We start from the raw sequence: 21,464 nt of genomic DNA, 5'->3' as shown, positions 1-21,464 counted from the left end.
GTGGACTGGTACAACAATAACACAGGGGTCATAGACCTAGAGTGGTGGACTGGTACAACAATAACACAGGGGTCATAGACCTAGAGTGGTGGACTGGTATGTCAATAACACAGGGGTCATAGACCTAGAGTGGTGGACTGGTATGGCAATAACACAGGGGTCATAGACCTAGAGTGGTGGACTGGTACAACAATAACACAGGGGTCATAGACCTAGAGTGGTGGACTGGTATGGCAATAACACAGGGGTCATAGACCTAGAGTGGTGGACTGGTATGGCAATAACACAGGGGTCATAGACCTAGAGTGGTGGACTGGTACAACAATAACACAGGGGTCATATACCTAGAGTGGTGGACTGGTACAACAATAACACAGGGGTCATAGACCTAGAGTGGTGGACTGGTACAACAATAACACAGGGGTCATAGACCTAGAGTGGTGGACTGGTATGTCAATAACACAGGGGTCATAGACCTAGAGTGGTGGACTGGTACAACAATAACACAGGGGTCATAGACCTAGAGTGGTGGACTGGTATGGCAATAACACAGGGGTCATAGACCTAGAGTGGTGGACTGGTATGTCAATAACACAGGGGTCATAGACCTAGAGTGGTGGACTGGTATGTCAATAACACAGGGGTCATAGACCTATAGTGGTGGACTGGTACAACAATAACACAGGGGTCATAGACCTAGAGTGGTCGACTGGTATGTCAATAACACAGGGGTCATAGACCTAGAGTGGTGGACTGGTACAACAATAACACAGGGGTCATAGACCTAGAGTGGTCGACTGGTATGTCAATAACACAGGGGTCATAGACCTAGAGTGGTCGACTGGTATGTCAATAACACAGGGGTCATAGACCTAGAGTGGTGGACTGGTACAACAATAACACAGGGGTCATAGACCTAGAGTGGTGGACTGGTACAACAATAACACAGGGGTCATAGACCTAGAGTGGTCGACTGGTATGTCAATAACACAGGGGTCATAGACCTAGAGTGGTCGACTGGTATGTCAATAACACAGGGGTCATAGACCTAGAGTGGTGGACTGGTATGTCAATAACACAGGGGTCATAGACCTAGAGTGGTGGACTGGTATGTCAATAACACAGGGGTCATAGACCTAGAGTGGTGGACTGGTATGTCAATAACACAGGGGTCATAGACCTAGAGTGGTGGACTGGTATGTCAATAACACAGGGGTCATAGACCTAGAGTGGTGGACTGGTATGTCAATAACACAGGGGTCATAGACCTAGAGTGGTGGACTGGTATGGCAATAACACAGGGGTCATAGACCTAGAGTGGTCGACTGGTATGTCAATAACACAGGGGTCATAGACCTAGAGTGGTGGACTGGTATGTCAATAACACAGGGGTCATAGACCTAGAGTGGTGGACTGGTATGTCAATAACACAGGGGTCATAGACCTAGAGTGGTGGACTGGTATGGCAATAACACAGGGGTCATAGACCTAGAGTGGTGGACTGGTATGTCAATAACACAGGGGTCATAGACCTAGAGTGGTGGACTGGTATGTCAATAACACAGGGGTCATAGACCTAGAGTGGTGGACTGGTATGTCAATAACACAGGGGTCATAGACCTAGAGTGGTGGACTGGTATGTCAATAACACAGGGGTCATAGACCTAGAGTGGTGGACTGGTACAACAATAACACAGGGGTCATAGACCTAGAGTGGTCGACTGGTATGTCAATAACACAGGGGTCATAGACCTAGAGTGGTCGACTGGTACAACAATAACACAGGGGTCATAGACCTAGAGTGGTGGACTGGTATGTCAATAACACAGGGGTCATAGACCTAGAGTGGTCGACTGGTATGTCAATAACACAGGACAGAAGAAGAGAAGCCATTTATTTGTATTTTTTATTTCAAGTTTATTTAACTAGGCAAGTCAATTAAAAACTCATTATTATTTACAATGACTGCCTACCCAGAGGCAGAAGGCCTCCTGCGGGGACCGGGGCGCGGGATTAAGAATAATAATGTTGGACGAAACACACATCACGACAAGAGGGACACCACAACACTAGATAAAGAGAGACCTGAGACAACAACACAGCATGGCAACAACACATGACAACACAGCATGGCAACAACACATGACAACACAGCATGGCAACAACACATGACACCACAGCATGGTAGCAACACATGACAACACAGCATGGTAGCAACACATGACAACACAGCATGGTAGCAACACATGACAACACAGCATGGCAACAACACATGACAACACAGCATGGTAGCAACACATGACAACACAGCATGGCAGCAACACATGACAACACAGCATGGCAGCACCACAACATGGCAGCACCACAGCATGGCAGCACCACAACATGGCAGCACCACAGCATGGCAGCACCACAACATGGCAGCACCACAACATGGTAGTGGCACACTTGGTAGTGTGTAACGGTGCTCGACCAATCGGCGAAAGACAACACCCACGACAGAGGACGGTTGAGTCCATTGGGCAGTGAATTCCATTGTCTTGGCTTTCATGGTTTTCACCTTTGAGTCGTCTCGCTGAAATTCTTATTCTTTCAAATGACTGCTGGACTTGTTGACTGGTTGATTCACAAGGCAGACATTGTGGGCGAGGTTAGGAATGATGTGTTACACTTATAGCGCTACATCTTACGTGGTGTCATTACGTCATCTACCTTCGTTATACAGGTATGCACCTCATCTACCTACGTTATACAGGTATGCACCTCATCTACCTACGTTATACAGGTATGCACCTCATCTACCTACGTTATACAGGTATGTACCTCATCTACCTACGTTATACAGGTATGCAACTCATCTACCTACGTTATACAGGTATGCACCTCATCTACCTACGTTATACAGGTATGCACCTCATCTACCTATGTTATACAGGTATGTACCTCATCTACCTACGTAATACAGGTATGCACCTCATCTACCTACGTTATACAGGTATGCACCTCATCTACCTACGTTATACAGGTATGCACCTCATCTACCTACGTTATACAGGTATGCACCTCATCTACCTACGTAATACAGGTATGCACCTCATCTACCTACGTTATACAGGTATGCACCTCATCTACCTACGTTATACAGGTATGCACCTCATCTACCTATGTTATACAGGTATGCACCTCATCTACCTACGTTATACAGGTATGCACCTCATCTACCTACGTTATACAGGTATGCACCTCATCTACCTACGTTATACAGGTATGCACCTCATCTACCTACGTTATACAGGTATGCACCTCATCTACCTATGTTATACAGGTATGCACCTCATCTACCTACGTTATACAGGTATGTACCTCATCTACCTACGTAATACAGGTATGCACCTCATCTACCTACGTTATACAGGTATGCACCTCATCTACCTACGTTATACAGGTATGCACCTCATCTACCTACGTTATACAGGTATGCACCTCATCTACCTACGTAATACAGGTATGCACCTCATCTACCTACGTTATACAGGTATGCACCTCATCTACCTACGTTATACAGGTATGCACCTCATCTACCTATGTTATACAGGTATGCACCTCATCTACCTACGTTATACAGGTATGCACCTCATCTACCTACGTTATACAGGTATGCACCTCATCTACCTACGTTATACAGGTATGCACCTCATCTACCTACGTTATACAGGTATGCACCTCATCTACCTATGTTATACAGGTATGCACCTCATCTACCTACGTTATACAGGTATGTACCTCATCTACCTACGTAATACAGGTATGCACCACATCTACCTACGTTATACAGGTATGCACCTCATCTACCTACGTTATACAGGTATGCACCTCATCTACCTACGTTATACAGGTATGCACCTCATCTACCTACGTTATACAGGTATGCACCTCATCTACCTACGTTATACAGGTATGCACGGTAGCTTTGACATCAGTTTTTAACATCGCCTTTAAACTAGACATCGGGTCGTTAAACGAGACGTTGGCATTTTTTGCTAATATCGTCCGATTCCGATACGTTCACCGATATATCATGCATCCCTAGTTATGACATATTATGACATGGTTATAACCGTGTTATAGTGACACGTGGTGTCAAGTAGTGGGACCACTTTTTCTAATGCTTACCCTATAATAACGCTACAAATCATCACATGATGGCGCATGGTTTGGCTACAAATCATGAAATATATTGACCAATCACAGACAGCAGCCGACAAGTAGAAAAAAGAGAACTGAATTGAACATGACATTAATTTAAATATGATTTAAATATTAATTTGAATATGATTTAAATATTCATTTGAATATGATTTAAATATTCATTTGAATATGATTTAAATATTCATTTGAATATGATTTAAATCGGCCTATAGCCTACTGTTTTATTTTATACAGTCCTCTCGGTTTGAATTTGAAGCATCTTTTTATACTTCGCTTGTTTGAATTCATGGCAGAAACCTTGTCAACTTTGTTTGTTCTGAAGTTATCGGCGGTCACAGAGAGACGGATAAACCGTGTGGTTCTATGTTCAGCAGAGATCTTCTGTGTTTAAAGTGATGCAGGAGAGGGAAAGCATCTAACGACGCTCTTACAGTAGCTTTTCAATAACGATGGTTTTGGGGAAACAGCTCAGAGATTGACCGATGCTCCCTACGAAGATTCTAACGATGAATTTAAGATGCTTTTGGAAAAACCGGGCCCAGGTTGCTACGGTGCAACGGTCTAAGGCTACGGTCTATACGGTACGGTGATCGAGTTCAATACAGCGCTTTGAATAATAATAAGTCAACACGTTCAATTGAATATCTTGTCAGCGATGCATTCATTATACAGGCTATGATAGGATTCATATTACCTGGTTTTGTAAATAATCAAAGGTGAATTCACCAATCGAGAGTCAATAGGTTACTGTTTTCATACACAGGTAGGACTATATATATATATATATATATATATATATATATATATATATATATAGTGTTTATTTTGTGGGAAAAAGCGAGAGAAATCTGCACTTACCTGCTGAAAATGGCTTCACAAACCCTCTGTATTAGCGCATGGCACAAGCAGACTCCTATTCTTTCTGGTAAGAATACAATAGCCCTGAAGTAGAGTATTAGTTGACTTCTATCACCTTGGACGTCCGAGCGGCGGGTCGCCGTATCCAGACCGCCTCGTCCTCTGCGACGCACCTGGCGTCAAAAGGTCACGCACAGGCTGGCAAAAGTAGAGAGTCGCAGGACCGTAGAAAACAGCGTTTGAACTAAACGGTTACGGTACTTCTATTGCAAATGTGTGGTCTGTTTCGTCTAACTAAGATCCGCCTTACCTCCCTCCCTCTTCCCCTCTCTTTCTCCCCTCCCCTCTGGTCTGCAGGCACCGTCGCCGCTATGGCACCGACGCCCTCTACCGCAATCAGGCCGTTTACGCACGAGCCGTACCGTATTCGGATTAATTGTGTGCAGCCCATGGACCTTGCTACAGGTCCTGAACCGGGAATGCGGTACCGTGGACCCACCGGGTGTGCAGGTTTTCCAGTGGAGGATGCTTAGTGGAGGAGGGTTTATAATAATGTCTGGAACGGAGTAGATGGAATCTAACTAAGAATGGCATTTGATACCATTCCATAAATTCCGCTCCAGCCATTACCAGGAGCCCGTCCTTCCCAATTAAGGTGCCACCAACCTCCTGTGGTTCCAACCCAATAACACACATGTTCCAGCCAATGAAGAACTGACTGGCTGAATCAGGTGTTCATAAGAATGGAAGGTTTTCGTTGAATCAACGTTGTTTTCACATCATTTCAATTAAATTTCGTTGAACCAACGATGAATAGACGTTGTCTTGACGTCTGTGCCCAGTGGGGTAGATGAAACATGTCTCTATGGCTGCATTTACACAGGCAACTTCCCAATGAACGTTATGGGCCCAGTTTCCCAGAAGCATTTTAAGGCTAAATGTATCGCTAAATGTACCTCTATAGGAGAATCATTTAATCTCTGCGCTGTTTCCTAAAACCATCTTTATTAATGTTGCACTTGAAAACGCGCATCTGCCTCCACTTGTAGAACAGCTAAATGCGTCTTTAGATGATTGTTTGTGCCGTGCCGCGTCACTTTATACACAAAAGCCTCCGATAAACATAGATTTATAGGGTTTATCCGTCTCTTCTCTGTGACCCCCGATAACCTCAGAACAAAGTTAACTCCAAATACAAGTTGCCAGTGTCTTTGAAAGTCATACTAACAAGTGACATAAACACAATGCATCAAAGTAAAACCCAGATGACTGCATTCAAATATAAATACATGTTCAATCAATTGACTTACCTGGGTTACTCTGTCATTTGATTTACCTGGGTTACTCTGTCATTTGATTTACCTGGGTTACTCTGTCATTTGATTTACCTGGGTTACTCTGTCATTTGATTTACCTGGGTTACTCTGTCATTTGATTTACCTGGGTTACTCTGTCATTTGTTGCAATTTGTTTCGTGTGTAGCCTAACATGTGCGTAACGAAGCGTCAAATCTGGGATTTAGTGACGTTTTATTGGGTAGCCGAAACATGAAAATAAACCACCTCAGTATTTTCCAACGTAGGTGGTAATATCTCTCTAGACGCAGATCCGTCTTCAGTTTTTCATTTTAACATCATTTAACGAGGCAAGTCAGTTAAGAACAAATTCTTATTTACAATGACTACCTACCGGGGGGAACAGTGGCTTAACTCTCTTGTTCAGTAGCAGAAGGACAGATTTATACCTCGTCAGCTCAGGGATTCGATCCAGCAACCTTTCGGTTACTGACCCTCTAACCACTCGGCTACCTGCTGCCCCAAAATATTGTTAAATAATGATATTTATATTATATATAATAATTCTAACTATATTAAGGAAAGATTTGAATGGAGATGGCTGATCCGAGAGTAGCACTGGCTTTCTTTCAATCCTTTCAGTCTGGACACATGATCCAATGGCGCCCTTAGCGACGGGTAGTTACCCTTAGCGACGGGTAGTTACCCTTGGCAACGGGTAGTTAGCTCTGCGTGGTTTTTTGGGAAACGCATGTTACATCTTCGCTGTTGAGGGAGGAAATATGCATCACTAAAACATTGGAGAAACCGGGCCCTGGACACACACGTTCCATCTTTTATAGTAACAATATAATACCACTAGAGGTCCTCATCACATCACAGTAAGTAGAGGTCCTCATCACAGTAAGTAGAGGTCCACATCACAGTAAGTAGAGGTCCTCATCACATCACAGTAAGTAGAGGTCCTCATCACATCACAGTAAGTAGATGGTTATCATCACATCACAGTAAGTAGAGGTCCTCATCACATCACAGTAAGTAGAGGTCCTCATCACATCACAGTAAGTAGAGGTCCTCATCACATCACAGTAAGTAGAGGTCCTCATCACATCACAGTAAGTAGAGGTCCTCATCACATCACAGTAAGTAGAGGTCCTCATCACATCACAGTAGAGACCATCAACCTATCATAACTGTAGAGGGCTAGAGGCAGGGTTCAACCATAGACCTATCATAACTGTAGAGGGCTAGAGACAGGGTTCAACCATAGAAAATGTCAACTGTAGAGGGCTAGAGGCAGGGTTCAACCATAGACCTATCATAACTGTAGAGGGCTAGAGGCAGGGTTCAACCATAGACCTATCATAACTGTAGAGGGCTAGAGGCAGGGTTCAACTATAGACCTATCATAACTGTAGAGGGCTAGAGACAGGGTTCAACCATAGACCTATCATAACCGTAGAGGGATAGAGGCAGGGTTCAACCATAGACCATGTCAACTGTAGAGGGCTAGAGGCAAGGTTCAACCATAGACCTATCATAACTGTAGAGGGCTAGAGGCAGGGTTCAACCATAGACCTATCATAACTGTAGAGGGCTAGAGGCAGGGTTCAACCATAGACCATGTCAACTGTAGAGGGCTAGAGGCAGGGTTCAACCATAGACCTATCATAACTGTAGAGGGCTAGAGGCAGGGTTCAACCATAGACCTGTCATAACTGTAGAGGGCTAGAGGCAGGGTTCAACCATAGACCTATCATAACTGTAGAGGGCTAGAGGCAGGGTTCAACCATAGACCTATCATAACTGTAGAGGGCTAGAGGCAGGGTTCAACCATAGACCATGTCAACTGTAGAGGGCTAGAGGCAGGGTTCAACCATAGACCTATCATAACTGTAGAGGGCTAGAGGCAGGGTTCAACCATAGACCATGTCAACTGTAGAGGGCTAGAGGCAGGGTTCAACCATAGACCATGTCAACTGTAAAGGGCTAGAGGCAGGGTTCAACCATAGACCATGTCAACTGTAGAGGGCTAGAGGCAGGGTTCAACCATAGACCTATCATAACTGTAGAGGGCTAGAGGCAGGGTTCAACCATAGACCTATCATAACTGTAGAGGGCTAGAGGCAGGGTTCAACCATAGACCTATCATAACTGTAGAGGGCTAGAGGCAGGGTTCAACCATAACCCTATCATAACTGTAGAGGGCTAGAGGCAGGGTTCAACCATAGACCTATCATAACTGTAGAGGGCTAGAGGCAGGGTTCAACCATAGACCATGTCAACTGTAGAGGGCTAGAGGCAGGGTTCAACCATAGACCTATCATAACTGTAGAGGGCTAGAGGCAGGGTTCAACCATAGACCATGTCAACTGTAGAGGGCTAGAGGCAGGGTTCAACCATAGACCTATCATAACTGTAGAGGGCTAGAGGCAGGGTTCAACCATAGACCTATCATAACTGTAGAGGGCTAGAGGCAGGGTTCAACCATAGACCTATCATAACTGTAGAGGGCTAGAGGCAGGGTTCAACCATAGACCTATCATAACTGTAGAGGGCTAGAGGCAGGGTTCAACCATAGACCTATCATAACTGTAGAGGGCTAGAGGCAGGGTTCAACCATAGACCATGTCAACTGTAGAGGGCTAGAGGCAGGGTTCAACCATAGACCTATCATAACTGTAGAGGGCTAGAGGCAGGGTTCAACCATAGACCATGTCAACTGTAGAGGGCTAGAGGCAGGGTTCAACCATAGACCTATCATAACTGTAGAGGGCTAGAGGCAGGGTTCAACCATAGACCTATCATAACTGTAGAGGGCTAGAGGCAGGGTTCAACCATAGACCTATCATAACTGTAGAGGGCTAGAGGCAGGGTTCAACCATAGACCTATCATAACTGTAGAGGGCTAGAGGCAGGGTTCAACCATAGACCTATCATAACTGTAGAGGGCTAGAGGCAGGGTTCAACCATAGACCATGTCAACTGTAGAGGGCTAGAGGCAGGGTTCAACCATAGACCTATCATAACTGTAGAGGGCTAGAGGCAGGGTTCAACCATAGACCATGTCAACTGTAGAGGGCTAGAGGCAGGGTTCAACCATAGACCATGTCAACTGTAAAGGGCTAGAGGCAGGGTTCAACCATAGACCATGTCAACTGTAGAGGGCTAGAGGCAGGGTTCAACCATAGACCTATCATAACTGTAGAGGGCTAGAGGCAGGGTTCAACCATAGACCTATCATAACTGTAGAGGGCTAGAGGCAGGGTTCAACCATAGACCTATCATAACTGTAGAGGGCTAGAGGCAGGGTTCAACCATAGACCTATCATAACTGTAGAGGGCTAGAGGCAGGGTTAAACCATAGACCTATCATAACTGTAGAGGGCTAGAGGCAGGGTTCATCCATAGACCTATCATAACTGTAGAGGGCTAGAGACAGGGTTCAACCATAGACCTATCATAACCGTAGAGGGATAGAGGCAGGGTTCAACCATAGACCATGTCAACTGTAGAGGGCTAGAGGCAAGGTTCAACCATAGACCTATCATAACTGTAGAGGGCTAGAGGCAGGGTTCAACCATAGACCTATCATAACTGTAGAGGGCTAGAGGCAGGGTTCAACCATAGACCATGTCAACTGTAGAGGGCTAGAGGCAGGGTTCAACCATAGACCTATCATAACTGTAGAGGGCTAGAGGCAGGGTTCAACCATAGACCTGTCATAACTGTAGAGGTCTAGAGGCAGGGTTCAACCATAGACCTATCATAACTGTAGAGGGCTAGAGGCAGGGTTCAACCATAGACCTATCATAACTGTAGAGGGCTAGAGGCAGGGTTCAACCATAGACCATGTCAACTGTAGAGGGCTAGAGGCAGGGTTCAACCATAGACCTATCATAACTGTAGAGGGCTAGAGGCAGGGTTCAACCATAGACCATGTCAACTGTAGAGGGCTAGAGGCAGGGTTCAACCATAGACCATGTCAACTGTAAAGGGCTAGAGGCAGGGTTCAACCATAGACCATGTCAACTGTAGAGGGCTAGAGGCAGGGTTCAACCATAGACCTATCATAACTGTAGAGGGCTAGAGGCAGGGTTCAACCATAGACCTATCATAACTGTAGAGGGCTAGAGGCAGGGTTCAACCATAGACCTATCATAACTTTAGAGGGCTAGAGGCAGGGTTCAACCATAGACCTATCATAACTGTAGAGGGCTAGAGGCAGGGTTCAACCATAGACCATGTCAACTGTAGAGGGCCAGAGGCAGGGTTCAACCATAGACCTATCATAACTGTAGAGGGCTAGAGGCAGGGTTCAACCATAGACCATGTCAACTGTAGAGGGCTAGAGGCAGGGTTCAACCATAGACCATGTCAACTGTAAAGGGCTAGAGGCAGGGTTCAACCATAGACCATGTCAACTGTAGAGGGCTAGAGGCAGGGTTCAACCATAGACCTATCATAACTGTAGAGGGCTAGAGGCAGGGTTCAACCATAGACCTATCATAACTGTAGAGGGCTAGAGGCAGGGTTCAACCATAGACCTATCATAACTGTAGAGGGCTAGAGGCAGGGTTCAACCATAGACCTATCATAACTGTAGAGGGCTAGAGGCAGGGTTCAACCATAGACCATGTCAACTGTAGAGGGCTAGAGGCAGGGTTCAACCATAGACCTATCATAACTGTAGAGGGCTAGAGGCAGGGTTCAACCATAGACCATGTCAACTGTAGAGGGCTAGAGGCAGGGTTCAACCATAGACCATGTCAACTGTAAAGGGCTAGAGGCAGGGTTCAACCATAGACCTATCATAACTGTAGAGGGCTAGAGGCAGGGTTCAACCATAGACCATGTCAACTGTAGAGGGCTAGAGGCAGGGTTCAACCATAGACCATGTCAACTGTAGAGGGCTAGAGGCAGGGTTCAACCATAGACCATGTCAACTGTAGAGGGCTAGAGGCAGGGTTCAACCATAGACCTATCATAACTGTAGAGGGCTAGAGGCAGGGTTCAACCATAGACCTATCATAACTGTAGAGGGCTAGAGGCAGGGTTCAACCATAGACCTATCATAACTGTAGAGGGCTAGAGGCAGGGTTCAACCATAGACCTATCATAACTGTAGAGGGCTAGAGGCAGGGTTAAACCATAGACCTATCATAACTGTAGAGGGCTAGAGGCAGGGTTCAACCATAGACCTATCATAACTGTAGAGGGCTAGAGGCAGGGTTCAACCATAGACCATGTCAACTGTAGAGGGCTAGAGGCAGGGTTCAACCATAGACCTATCATAACTGTAGAGGGCTAGAGGCAGGGTTCAACCATAGACCATGTCAACTGTAGAGGGCTAGAGGCAGGGTTCAACCATAGACCTATCATAACTGTAGAGGGCTAGAGGCAGGGTTCAACCATAGACCATGTCAACTGTAGAGGGCTAGAGGCAGGGTTCAACCATAGACCATGTCAACTGTAGAGGGCTAGAGGCAGGGTTCAACCATAGACCATGTCAACTGTAGAGGGCTAGAGGCAGGGTTCAACCATAGACCTATCATAACTGTAGAGGGCTAGAGGCAGGGTTCAACCATAGACCTATCATAACTGTAGAGGGCTAGAGGCAGGGTTCAACCATAGACCATGTCAACTGTAGAGCCTCAAGAGGTGCTGAATGATTCATACTGTAAAGTGTTGTTCATGGCTTTGTCCCAGGCCTGTAGGATGGACGGTGAAGAAAACTCATCTTCCTGGACATTGATCATGAAAAAGATTGTATTACAGAGGTTAAAGTTCAGCGTGTCAATGTTAGAAAATAAACCACATGTTGTGTACCGTTTCAGATTTTATTTCAACAGTCAACATACATCTACTGCTTATCAGCTTCATCCAAATGTCCACATTGTCTGTTGTAAAACGAGCTACATTCTGACACAGCAACAACAACCCCATAACACACCTACCATCTCTCACACACGTCCACACACTGTGGGAGCTGAACAGCCGCATGTCTCAGGTCAGGGTTCAGGTCTGGGTCAGGACCACTGGTCTCAGGTCAGGACCACTGATCTCAGGTCAGGGTTCAGGCCAGGGATGGGACCACTGACCTCACGACAAGGTTCAGGTCTGGGATGGGACCACTGGTCTCAGGTCAGGGTTCAGGTCTGGGTCAGGACCACTGGTCTCAGGTCAGGACCACTGATCTCAGGTCAGGGTTCAGGCCTGGGTCAGGACCACTGGTCTCAGGTCAGGACCACTGATCTCAGGTCAGGGTTCAGGCCAGGGATGGGACCACTGACCTCACGACAAGGTTCAGGTCTGGGATGGGACCACTGGTCTCAGGTCAGGGTTCAGGTCTGGGTCAGGACCACTGGTCTCAGGTCAGGGATGGGACCTCTGACCTCAGGACAAGGTTCAGGTCTGGGATGGGACCACTGGTCTCAGGTCAGGGTTCAGGTCTGGGTCAGGACCACTGGTCTCAGGCCAGGGATGGGACCACTGACCTCAGGTCAGGGTTCAGGTCAGGGATGGGACCACTGGTCTCAGGACAGGGTTCAGGTCAGAACTTATTCAAAGCCTTTACCACAGGTATCAGTCATTACATCATTCCTTTACCACAGGTATCAGTCATTACATCATTCCTTTACCACAGGTATCAGTCATTATATCATTCCTTTACCACAGGTATCAGTCATTATATCATTCCTTTACCACAGGTATCAGTCATTTCATCATTCCTTTACCACAGGTATCAGTCATTTCATCATTCCTTTACCACAGGTATCAGTCATTACATCATTCCTTTACCACAGGTATCAGTCATTACATCATTCCTTTACCACAGGTATCAGTCATTATATCATTCCTTTACCACAGGTATCAGTCATTATATCATTATATCATTCCTTTACCACAGGTATCAGTCATTATATCATTCCTTTACCACAGGTATCAGTCATTATATCATTCCTTTACCACAGGTATCAGTCATTATATCATTCCTTTACCACAGGTATCAGTCATTACATCATTCCTTTACCACAGGTATCAGTCATTATATCATTATATCATTCCTTTACCACAGGTATCAGTCATTATATCATTCCTTTACCACAGGTATCAGTCATTATATCATTCCTTTACCACAGGTATCAGTCATTATATCATTCCTTTACCACAGGTATCAGTCATTACATCATTCCTTTACCACAGGTATCAGTCATTATATCATTCCTTTACCACAGGTATCAGTCATTACATCATTCCTTTACCACAGGTATCAGTCATTACATCATTCCTTTACCACAGGTATCAGTCATTATATCATTCCTTTACCACAGGTATCAGTCATTATATCATTCCTTTACCACAGGTATCAGTCATTATATCATTCCTTTACCACAGGTATCAGTCATTACATCATTCCTTTACCACAGGTATCAGACATTACATCATTCCTTTACCACAGGTATCAGTCATTATATCATTCCTTTACCACAGGTATCAGTCATTACATCATTCCTTTACCACAGGTATCAGTCATTACATCATTCCTTTACCACAGGTATCAGTCATTACATCATTCCTTTACCACAGGTATCAGTCATTATATCATTCCTTTACCACAGGTATCAGTCATTATATCATTCCTTTACCACAGGTATCAGTCATTACATCATTCCTTTACCACAGGTATCAGTCATTATATCATTCCTTTACCACAGGTATCAGTCATTACATCATTCCTTTACCACAGGTATCAGTCATTATATCATTATATCATTCCTTTACCACAGGTATCAGTCATTACATCATTCCTTTACCACAGGTATCAGTCATTACATCATTCCTTTACCACAGGTATCAGTCATTATATCATTCCTTTACCACAGGTATCAGACATTATATCATTATATCATTCCTTTACCACAGGTATCAGTCATTATATCATTCCTTTACCACAGGTATCAGTCATTATATCATTCCTTTACCACAGGTATCAGTCATTATATCATTCCTTTACCACAGGTATCAGTCATTACATCATTCCTTTACCACAGGTATCAGTCATTACATCATTCCTTTACCACAGGTATCAGTCATTACATCATTCCTTTACCACAGGTATCAGTCATTACATCATTCCTTTACCACAGGTATCAGTCATTATATCATTCCTTTACCACAGGTATCAGTCATTATATCATTCCTTTACCACAGGTATCAGTCATTACATCATTCCTTTACCACAGGTATCAGTCATTACATCATTCCTTTACCACAGGTATCAGTCATTATATCATTCCTTTACCACAGGTATCAGTCATTACATCATTCCTTTACCACAGGTATCAGTCATTACATCATTCCTTTACCACAGGTATCAGTCATTATATCATTCCTTTACCACAGGTATCAGTCATTACATCATTCCTTTACCACAGGTATCAGTCATTATATCATTCCTTTACCACAGGTATCAGTCATTACATCATTCCTTTACCACAGGTATCAGACATTACATCATTCCTTTACCACAGGTATCAGTCATTACATCATTCCTTTACCACAGGTATCAGTCATTATATCATTCCTTTACCACAGGTATCAGTCATTACATCATTCCTTTACCACAGGTATCAGTCATTATATCATTCCTTTACCACAGGTATCAGTCATTACATCATTCCTTTACCACAGGTATCAGTCATTATATCATTCCTTTACCACAGGTATCAGTCATTACATCATTCCTTTACCACAGGTATCAGACATTACATCATTCCTTTACCACAGGTATCAGTCATTATATCATTCCTTTACCACAGGTATCAGTCATTATATCATTATATCATTCCTTTACCACAGGTATCAGTCATTACATCATTCCTTTACCACAGGTATCAGTCATTACATCATTCCTTTACCACAGGTATCAGTCATTATATCATTACATCATTCCTTTACCACAGGTATCAGTCATTATATCATTCCTTTACCACAGGTATCAGTCATTATATCATTCCTTTACCACAGGTATCAGTCATTATATCATTACATCATTCCTTTACCACAGGTATCAGACAAAACCCACAACCACACCGTTCGTTAATAATATATCATATAGCGCTTTAATCCAAAGTGATTTACAGTCATGCGTGCGTACATTTTACGTCTGGGCTGCCCCGGGAATCGAACCTACAACCCTGGGGTACAAGCACCATGCTCTACCAACTGAGCTGTTCGGGAACTGTTCGGGAGCTGTTCGGGAGCTGTTCGGGAGCTGTTCGGGAGCTGTTCGGGAACTGTTCGGGAGCTGTTCGGGAACTGTTCGGGAACTGTTCGGTAGCTGTTCGGGAACTGTTCGGTAGCTGTTCGGGAACTGTTCGGGAGCTGTTCGGGAACTGTTCGGTAGCTGTTCGGGAACTGTTCGGGAGCTGTTCGGGAACTGTTCGGGAACTGTTCAAATAAGACCTGAGATTTGAATTGTCAATCAGAAGAAGACAGAGGAACAGGAGAAGCCTCTAATTTGGATGTGTGAGGTATTGGATGATTTGACACAGGGCTATCAAGGATCTCTGATCGCGTTCTTCATAACGCTTCATAAAGACTTCTTAAGGCTTCATAAAGACTTCATAAGGCTTCATAGAGGCTTCATAAGGCTTCATAGAGACTTCTTAAGGCTTCATAAAGACTTCACAAGGCTTCATAAAGACTTCTTAAGGCTTCATAAAGACTTCACAAGGCTTCATAGAGGCTTCATAAGGCTTCATAAAGACTTCTTAAGGCTTCATAAAGACTTCACAAGGCTTCATAAAGACTCCTTAAGGCTTCATAAAGACTCCTTAAGGCTTCATAAAGACTCCTTAAGGCTTCATAAATACTTCTTAAGGCTTCATAAAGACTCCTTAAGGCTTCATAAAGACTCCTTAAGGCTTCATAAAGACTATAAAGACTTCTTAAGGCTTCATAAAGACTCCTTAAGGCTTCATAGAGACTCCTTAAGGCTTCATAAAGACTTCTTAAGGCTTCATAAAGACTTCATAAGGCTTCATAGAGACTTCATAAGGCTTCATAAAGACTTTATAAGGCTTCATAAAAGCTCCATGAATCCAACGTCAGGCAGACATCTACTGCTCCTTGACGACGATCATCAACATTCAGAAATAAATGAAAACGATGAACACTCATCCAAACAAAAGACTCAGTTTGTCTCAGTCCTCTCAGAGTTCACCTCATCATCACATTCATCATCGTCACACAGCTGCTTTCTGCTTCCAGGTCAAAGTTCAACTACATTAATGCCAACTGTCGCGACACAAGTACACATAGAGCCGCTTAAATCAACTCAAGGTTCAAGTCCCTAGTGGGATAATAAGATGGGTCCATAACAAGTCTTTCCCCTCAACATGGGTCTGATCTGAGGAGGTTATACTCCCTAGAACGGACGTCTCCATTCAAATCAATGATTCCGTAAGGGGCGGACTGGAGGCCATATTGAATGTCCCTCTCAGGACACCTCTATGACCTCCATGCTTCCTGAGAAGCTGCTGTGACTCCCCATCTCCTCCCTGGATCTAGTCTCGCCTCCTCCTCTCATCCTGTCTCCGAGTTCCATCTGACAGCTCCGTCTCTTCAGCTGCTTCTCCAAGGTGCTCTCCTCGTGCCAGCTCCTCCGTGAGTCCCCGTGGTCGCCGCTCCGCTGCCGCCCGCGCCGCCGCACCTCCTCCAACCCCTGACTCACGCTGTACGCCGCCACGCTGCCACCCCCCAGAATGTTAGCCCCGCCTCCCAAGATGGCGGAGGTGGAGTAGAAGTGGTGTGACTCGGAGAGGTACCATCCCCCCGACGACACAGTGACGGGACCCAATAGGATGTCAGAGTGCCAGCCCTTCAGGGCGGAGCCTAGGTTAGGGGCGGGCTTGGACAGGTGCTGCTGGGAACGCGATAGGCCGAACAGGAAGCCGGTGGTGTGAGGGGTGTGGTTAGAGTTCTCCTCCATACTGCCACTACGGTGGAGCTGCTGGGAACAGGAGAGGGGAGGTGGAGGAGGCTTAGCCTGGCTGGGCTGCTTCATGCTGGGCTGGTTGGAGGTGGTAGTGGTGCTGGTAGTGGTGGAGACTACAGGAGCAGCAGTGGGAGCTGCAGACGTATCAGCAGGGTCTGCGGGACCGTCGTCCTGCTCCTTGTCAGGGCTCGGCTCAGGTGTAGACTGCTCTGACATCTCCTTCACAGGAGAGAACTGATACGGTTTCCCTGCAGGCTCCTTGAAGCTCACGGATGGGTTATAATAGTCTTGGGCTCCAGGGTGGGATGTAGGGTGGGGGTACGGCCTCATGGGGGCGCTGCTGCAGCCTCCTGGCTCCCTGTACGACTTGATGTCCAGAGAGAAGGACCTTTTCAGCCGGGCAGCGCTGTCCTCCGTCTCCTGGTCCAGCTGAAGGCCTTGGAGCCCCTGGAGGGCCTGGGCCAGGAGCCTCTCCTCTGGAGGCCAGGGGGCCAGGACACACGGCAGAGTCAGGGGCTCCAGCAGGGCCAGGGCAGGGTCTGGGAGGCTGGGAGTAGGGTTAGGGGGGTCGTGCTCTAGTGGGGGGTGGAGGAGAGGAGAGGTTTTGACCCCGGTGGTTTCTCTGATCTCCGACCTTCCAGGAGTCTTGATCTTCTTTTCAAAGTCCAGCAGCTGACCCAGGAAGTTGAAGTTAGGAGAGATGGTGGGCCTCTTCTCCTTCACGAACCTGTAGAGGAAAGACAGAAACATACAGGACATCAGTAGAGATGCTGTAACACACTGGGTTGTTACAGAGTTGGGAAAACCTAGAGGGTCAAGACAGGGGACATTTATAACTGTAACACAGGACATCAGTAGAGATGCTGTAACACACTGGGTTGTTACAGAGTTGGGAAAACCTAGAGGGTCAAGACAGGGGACATTTATAACTGTAACACAGGACATCAGTAGAGATGCTGCTGAGGTTACCATCACAGCCATCATTACAGCCCTCCACAGTGCAGTGTCTTCATTCAGGATGACAAGCTGGGCCTTTCATGTGGTCATGTGACACACAGTGTTGTTTAATCAGGGGTCATGTGACACACAGTGTTGTTTAATCAGGGGTCATGTGACACACAGTGTTGTTTAATCAGGAGTCATGTGAAGATGGGTTCATTAAGACAGACAGGAAGAGGGGGTATCCTCTTAGTTACGGAGAACTTGCAGGGGGGTGGTTGCTGAGTGGTCAAGTCCATAAGCAGGAAGGTGACGTGTACATGAGGCCTTGTGCCTTATTATGGTCCTACAGGGTTCAATCATCTCACCTGGAAATCCTTATTATGGTCCTACAGGGTTCAATCATCTCACCTGTAAGCTTCGTCTAGTGACATGTCCATCCTCGTCATGATGTAAGCGATAGCGATGGTTGCCGAGCGGGAGATGCCAGCCAGACAGTGGACCAGCACACAGGCGTTGGAGGCTTTGGCCTTTTCTATGAACTCTACAGATCTGTCCAACCAGGGGAGGATCTTCTCGCAGAAGCTGTCGTTGACAGGGACTCGCAGGAAGTGAGACTCAGGGATGTAGTCTGGTTTGGGACATGTGTTACTGGCATTCAGGACGTACGCTATCTCATTCTGCTGCATCACTTCCTGCAGAGGAGGGAGGAATACAGCTGGTTAGAACGCTTTACACACATCACTTCCTGCAGAGGAGGGAGGAATACAGCTGGTTAGAATGCTTTACACACATCACTTCCTGCAGAGGAGGGAGGAATACAGCTGGTTAGAATGCTTTACACACATCACTTCCTGCAGAGGAGGGAGGAATACAGCTGGTTAGAATGCTTTACACACATCACTTCCTGCAGAGGAGGGAGGAATACAGCTGGTTAGAATGCTTTACACACATCACTTCCTGCAGAGGAGGGAGGAATACAGCTGGTTAGAATGCTTTACACACATCACTTCCTGCAGAGGAGGGAGGAATACAGCTGGTTAGAATGCTTTACACACATCACTTCCTGCAGAGGAGGGAGGAATACAGCTGGTTAGAATGCTTTACACACATCACTTCCTGCAGAGGAGGGAGGAATACAGCTGGTTAGAATGCTTTACACACATCACTTCCTGCAGAGGAGGGAGGAATACAGCTGGTTAGAATGCTATAATATATAGTAATATATCTAATACCTTGTTGAGTACGTCTCTCTGACAGCCCAGGTAGAGGTGAGGCAGGATGCGTGTTGGCCCAGAGGTGTTGAGGGGCAGGCAGGGCTGAGAGAGGCAGGTGGGGACCAGGCAGGACGTGGCCAGAAGAGCCTTACCTTCACATAGACCTGGAAACAGCGGGGAAAACGCTGAGAAACCACCTGAAGACAGACACACAGAAACATCCCAATCAAATAAAGGAAGACAGAGGTTACTGTATTAGAGATAATAGAGATTACTGTATTAGAGATACTAAAGGTTACTGTATTAGAGATACTAAAGGTTACTGTATTAGAGATACTAAAGGTTACTGTATTAGAGATACTAGAGATTACTGTATTAGAGATACTAGAGATTACTGTATTAGAGACACTAGAGATTACTGTATTAGAGATACTAGAGGTTACTGTATTAGAGATACTAGAGGTTACTGTATTAGAGATACTAAAGGTTACTGTATTAGAGATACTAGAGATTACTGTATTAGAGATACTAGAGATTACTGTATTAGAGACACTAGAGATTACTGTATTAGAGACACTAGAGGTTACTGTATTAGAGACACTAGAGGTTACTGTATTAGAGATACTAGAGGTTACTGTATTAGAGATACTAGAGGTTACTGTATTAGAGATACTAGAGATTACTGTATTAGAGATACTAGAGGTTACTGTATTAGAGACACTAGAGGTTACTGTATTAGAGACACTAGAGGTTACTGTATTAGAGACACTAGAGGTTACTGTATTAGAGATACTAGAGGTTACTGTATTAGAGATACTAGAGGTTACTGTATTAGAGATACTAGAGATTACTGTATTAGAGATACTAAAGGTTACTGTATTAGAGAACCTAGAGATTACTGTATTAGAGATACTAGAGGTTACTGTATTAGAGACACTAGAGGTTACTGTATTAGAGATACTAGAGATTACTGTATTAGAGACACTAGAGATTACAGCATTAGAGACACTAGAGGTTACTGTATTAGAGATACTAGAGGTTACTGTATTAGAGACACTAGAGGTTACTGTATTAGAGATACTAGAGATTACTGTATTAGAGAAACTAGAGATTACTGTATTAGAGATACTAGAGATTACTGTATTAGAGATACTAGAGGTTACTGTATTAGAGATACTAAAGGTTACTGTATTAGAGATACTAGAGGTTACTGTATTAGAGACACTAAAGGTTACTGTATTAGAGATACTAGAGGTTACTGTATTAGAGATACTAGAGGTTACTGTATTAGAGACACTAGAGGTTACTGTATTAGAGACACTAGAGGTTACTGTATTAGAGATACTAGAGGTTACTGTATTAGAGACACTAGAGATTACTGTATTAGAGATACTAAAGGTTACTGTATTAGAGACACTAGAGGTTACTGTATTAGAGACACTAGAGGTTACTGTATTAGAGATACTAGAGGTTACTGTATTAGAGACACTAGAGGTTACTGTATTAGAAACACTAGAGATTACTGTATTAGAGATACTAGAGATTACTGTATTAGAGATACTAAAGGTTACTGTATTAGAGATACTAGAGGTTACTGTATTAGAGACACTAGAGGTTACTGTATTAGAGATACTAAAGGTTACTGTATTAGAGACACTAGAGATTACTGTATTAGAGACACTAGAGATTACTGTATTAGAGATACTAGAGATTACTGTATTAGAGATACTAAAGGTTACTGTATTAGAGATACTAGAGGTTACTGTATTAGAGACACTAGAGGTTACTGTATTAGAGATACTAAAGGTTACTGTATTAGAGATACTAGAGGTTACTGTATTAGAGACACTAGAGGTTATTGTATTAGAGATACTAGAGGTTACTGTATTAGAGATACTAGAGGTTACTGTATTAGAGATCACACTAGAGGTTACTGTATTAGAG

The 21,464-nt window shown here is 44.7% G+C and overlaps 2 protein-coding genes across 2 annotated transcripts in view; both read right to left on the bottom strand.

Moving 5' to 3' along the window:
* The window catches only part of eps8a (epidermal growth factor receptor pathway substrate 8a), a 183,205-nt gene extending 177,655 nt beyond the window's left edge, over window positions 1-5,550 (bottom strand). The window contains 1 exon segment of the mRNA XM_036956775.1: window positions 5,068-5,550. The gene's annotated coding sequence lies outside the window, so the exon portion shown is untranslated.
* A 9,914-nt stretch (window positions 5,551-15,464) lies between these two features.
* LOC118942857 (dual specificity protein phosphatase 16-like) overlaps window positions 15,465-21,464 on the bottom strand; it is a 78,763-nt gene continuing 72,763 nt past the window's right edge. The window contains exons 4-6 of the mRNA XM_036956772.1: window positions 19,539-19,717; window positions 18,715-18,998; window positions 15,465-18,091 (exon numbers count right to left, since the gene is read on the bottom strand). Of these exons, the coding sequence (XP_036812667.1) occupies window positions 16,867-18,091; window positions 18,715-18,998; window positions 19,539-19,717 (1,688 nt within the window). The 3' untranslated portion in view covers window positions 15,465-16,866. The remainder of the gene's footprint in view (window positions 18,092-18,714; window positions 18,999-19,538; window positions 19,718-21,464) is intronic.

Source organism: Oncorhynchus mykiss, chromosome 21, assembly GCF_013265735.2.
Source record: "Oncorhynchus mykiss isolate Arlee chromosome 21, USDA_OmykA_1.1, whole genome shotgun sequence".
NCBI lineage: Eukaryota > Metazoa > Chordata > Actinopteri > Salmoniformes > Salmonidae > Oncorhynchus > Oncorhynchus mykiss.
This window is presented reverse-complemented; position numbering and strand designations above follow the sequence as displayed.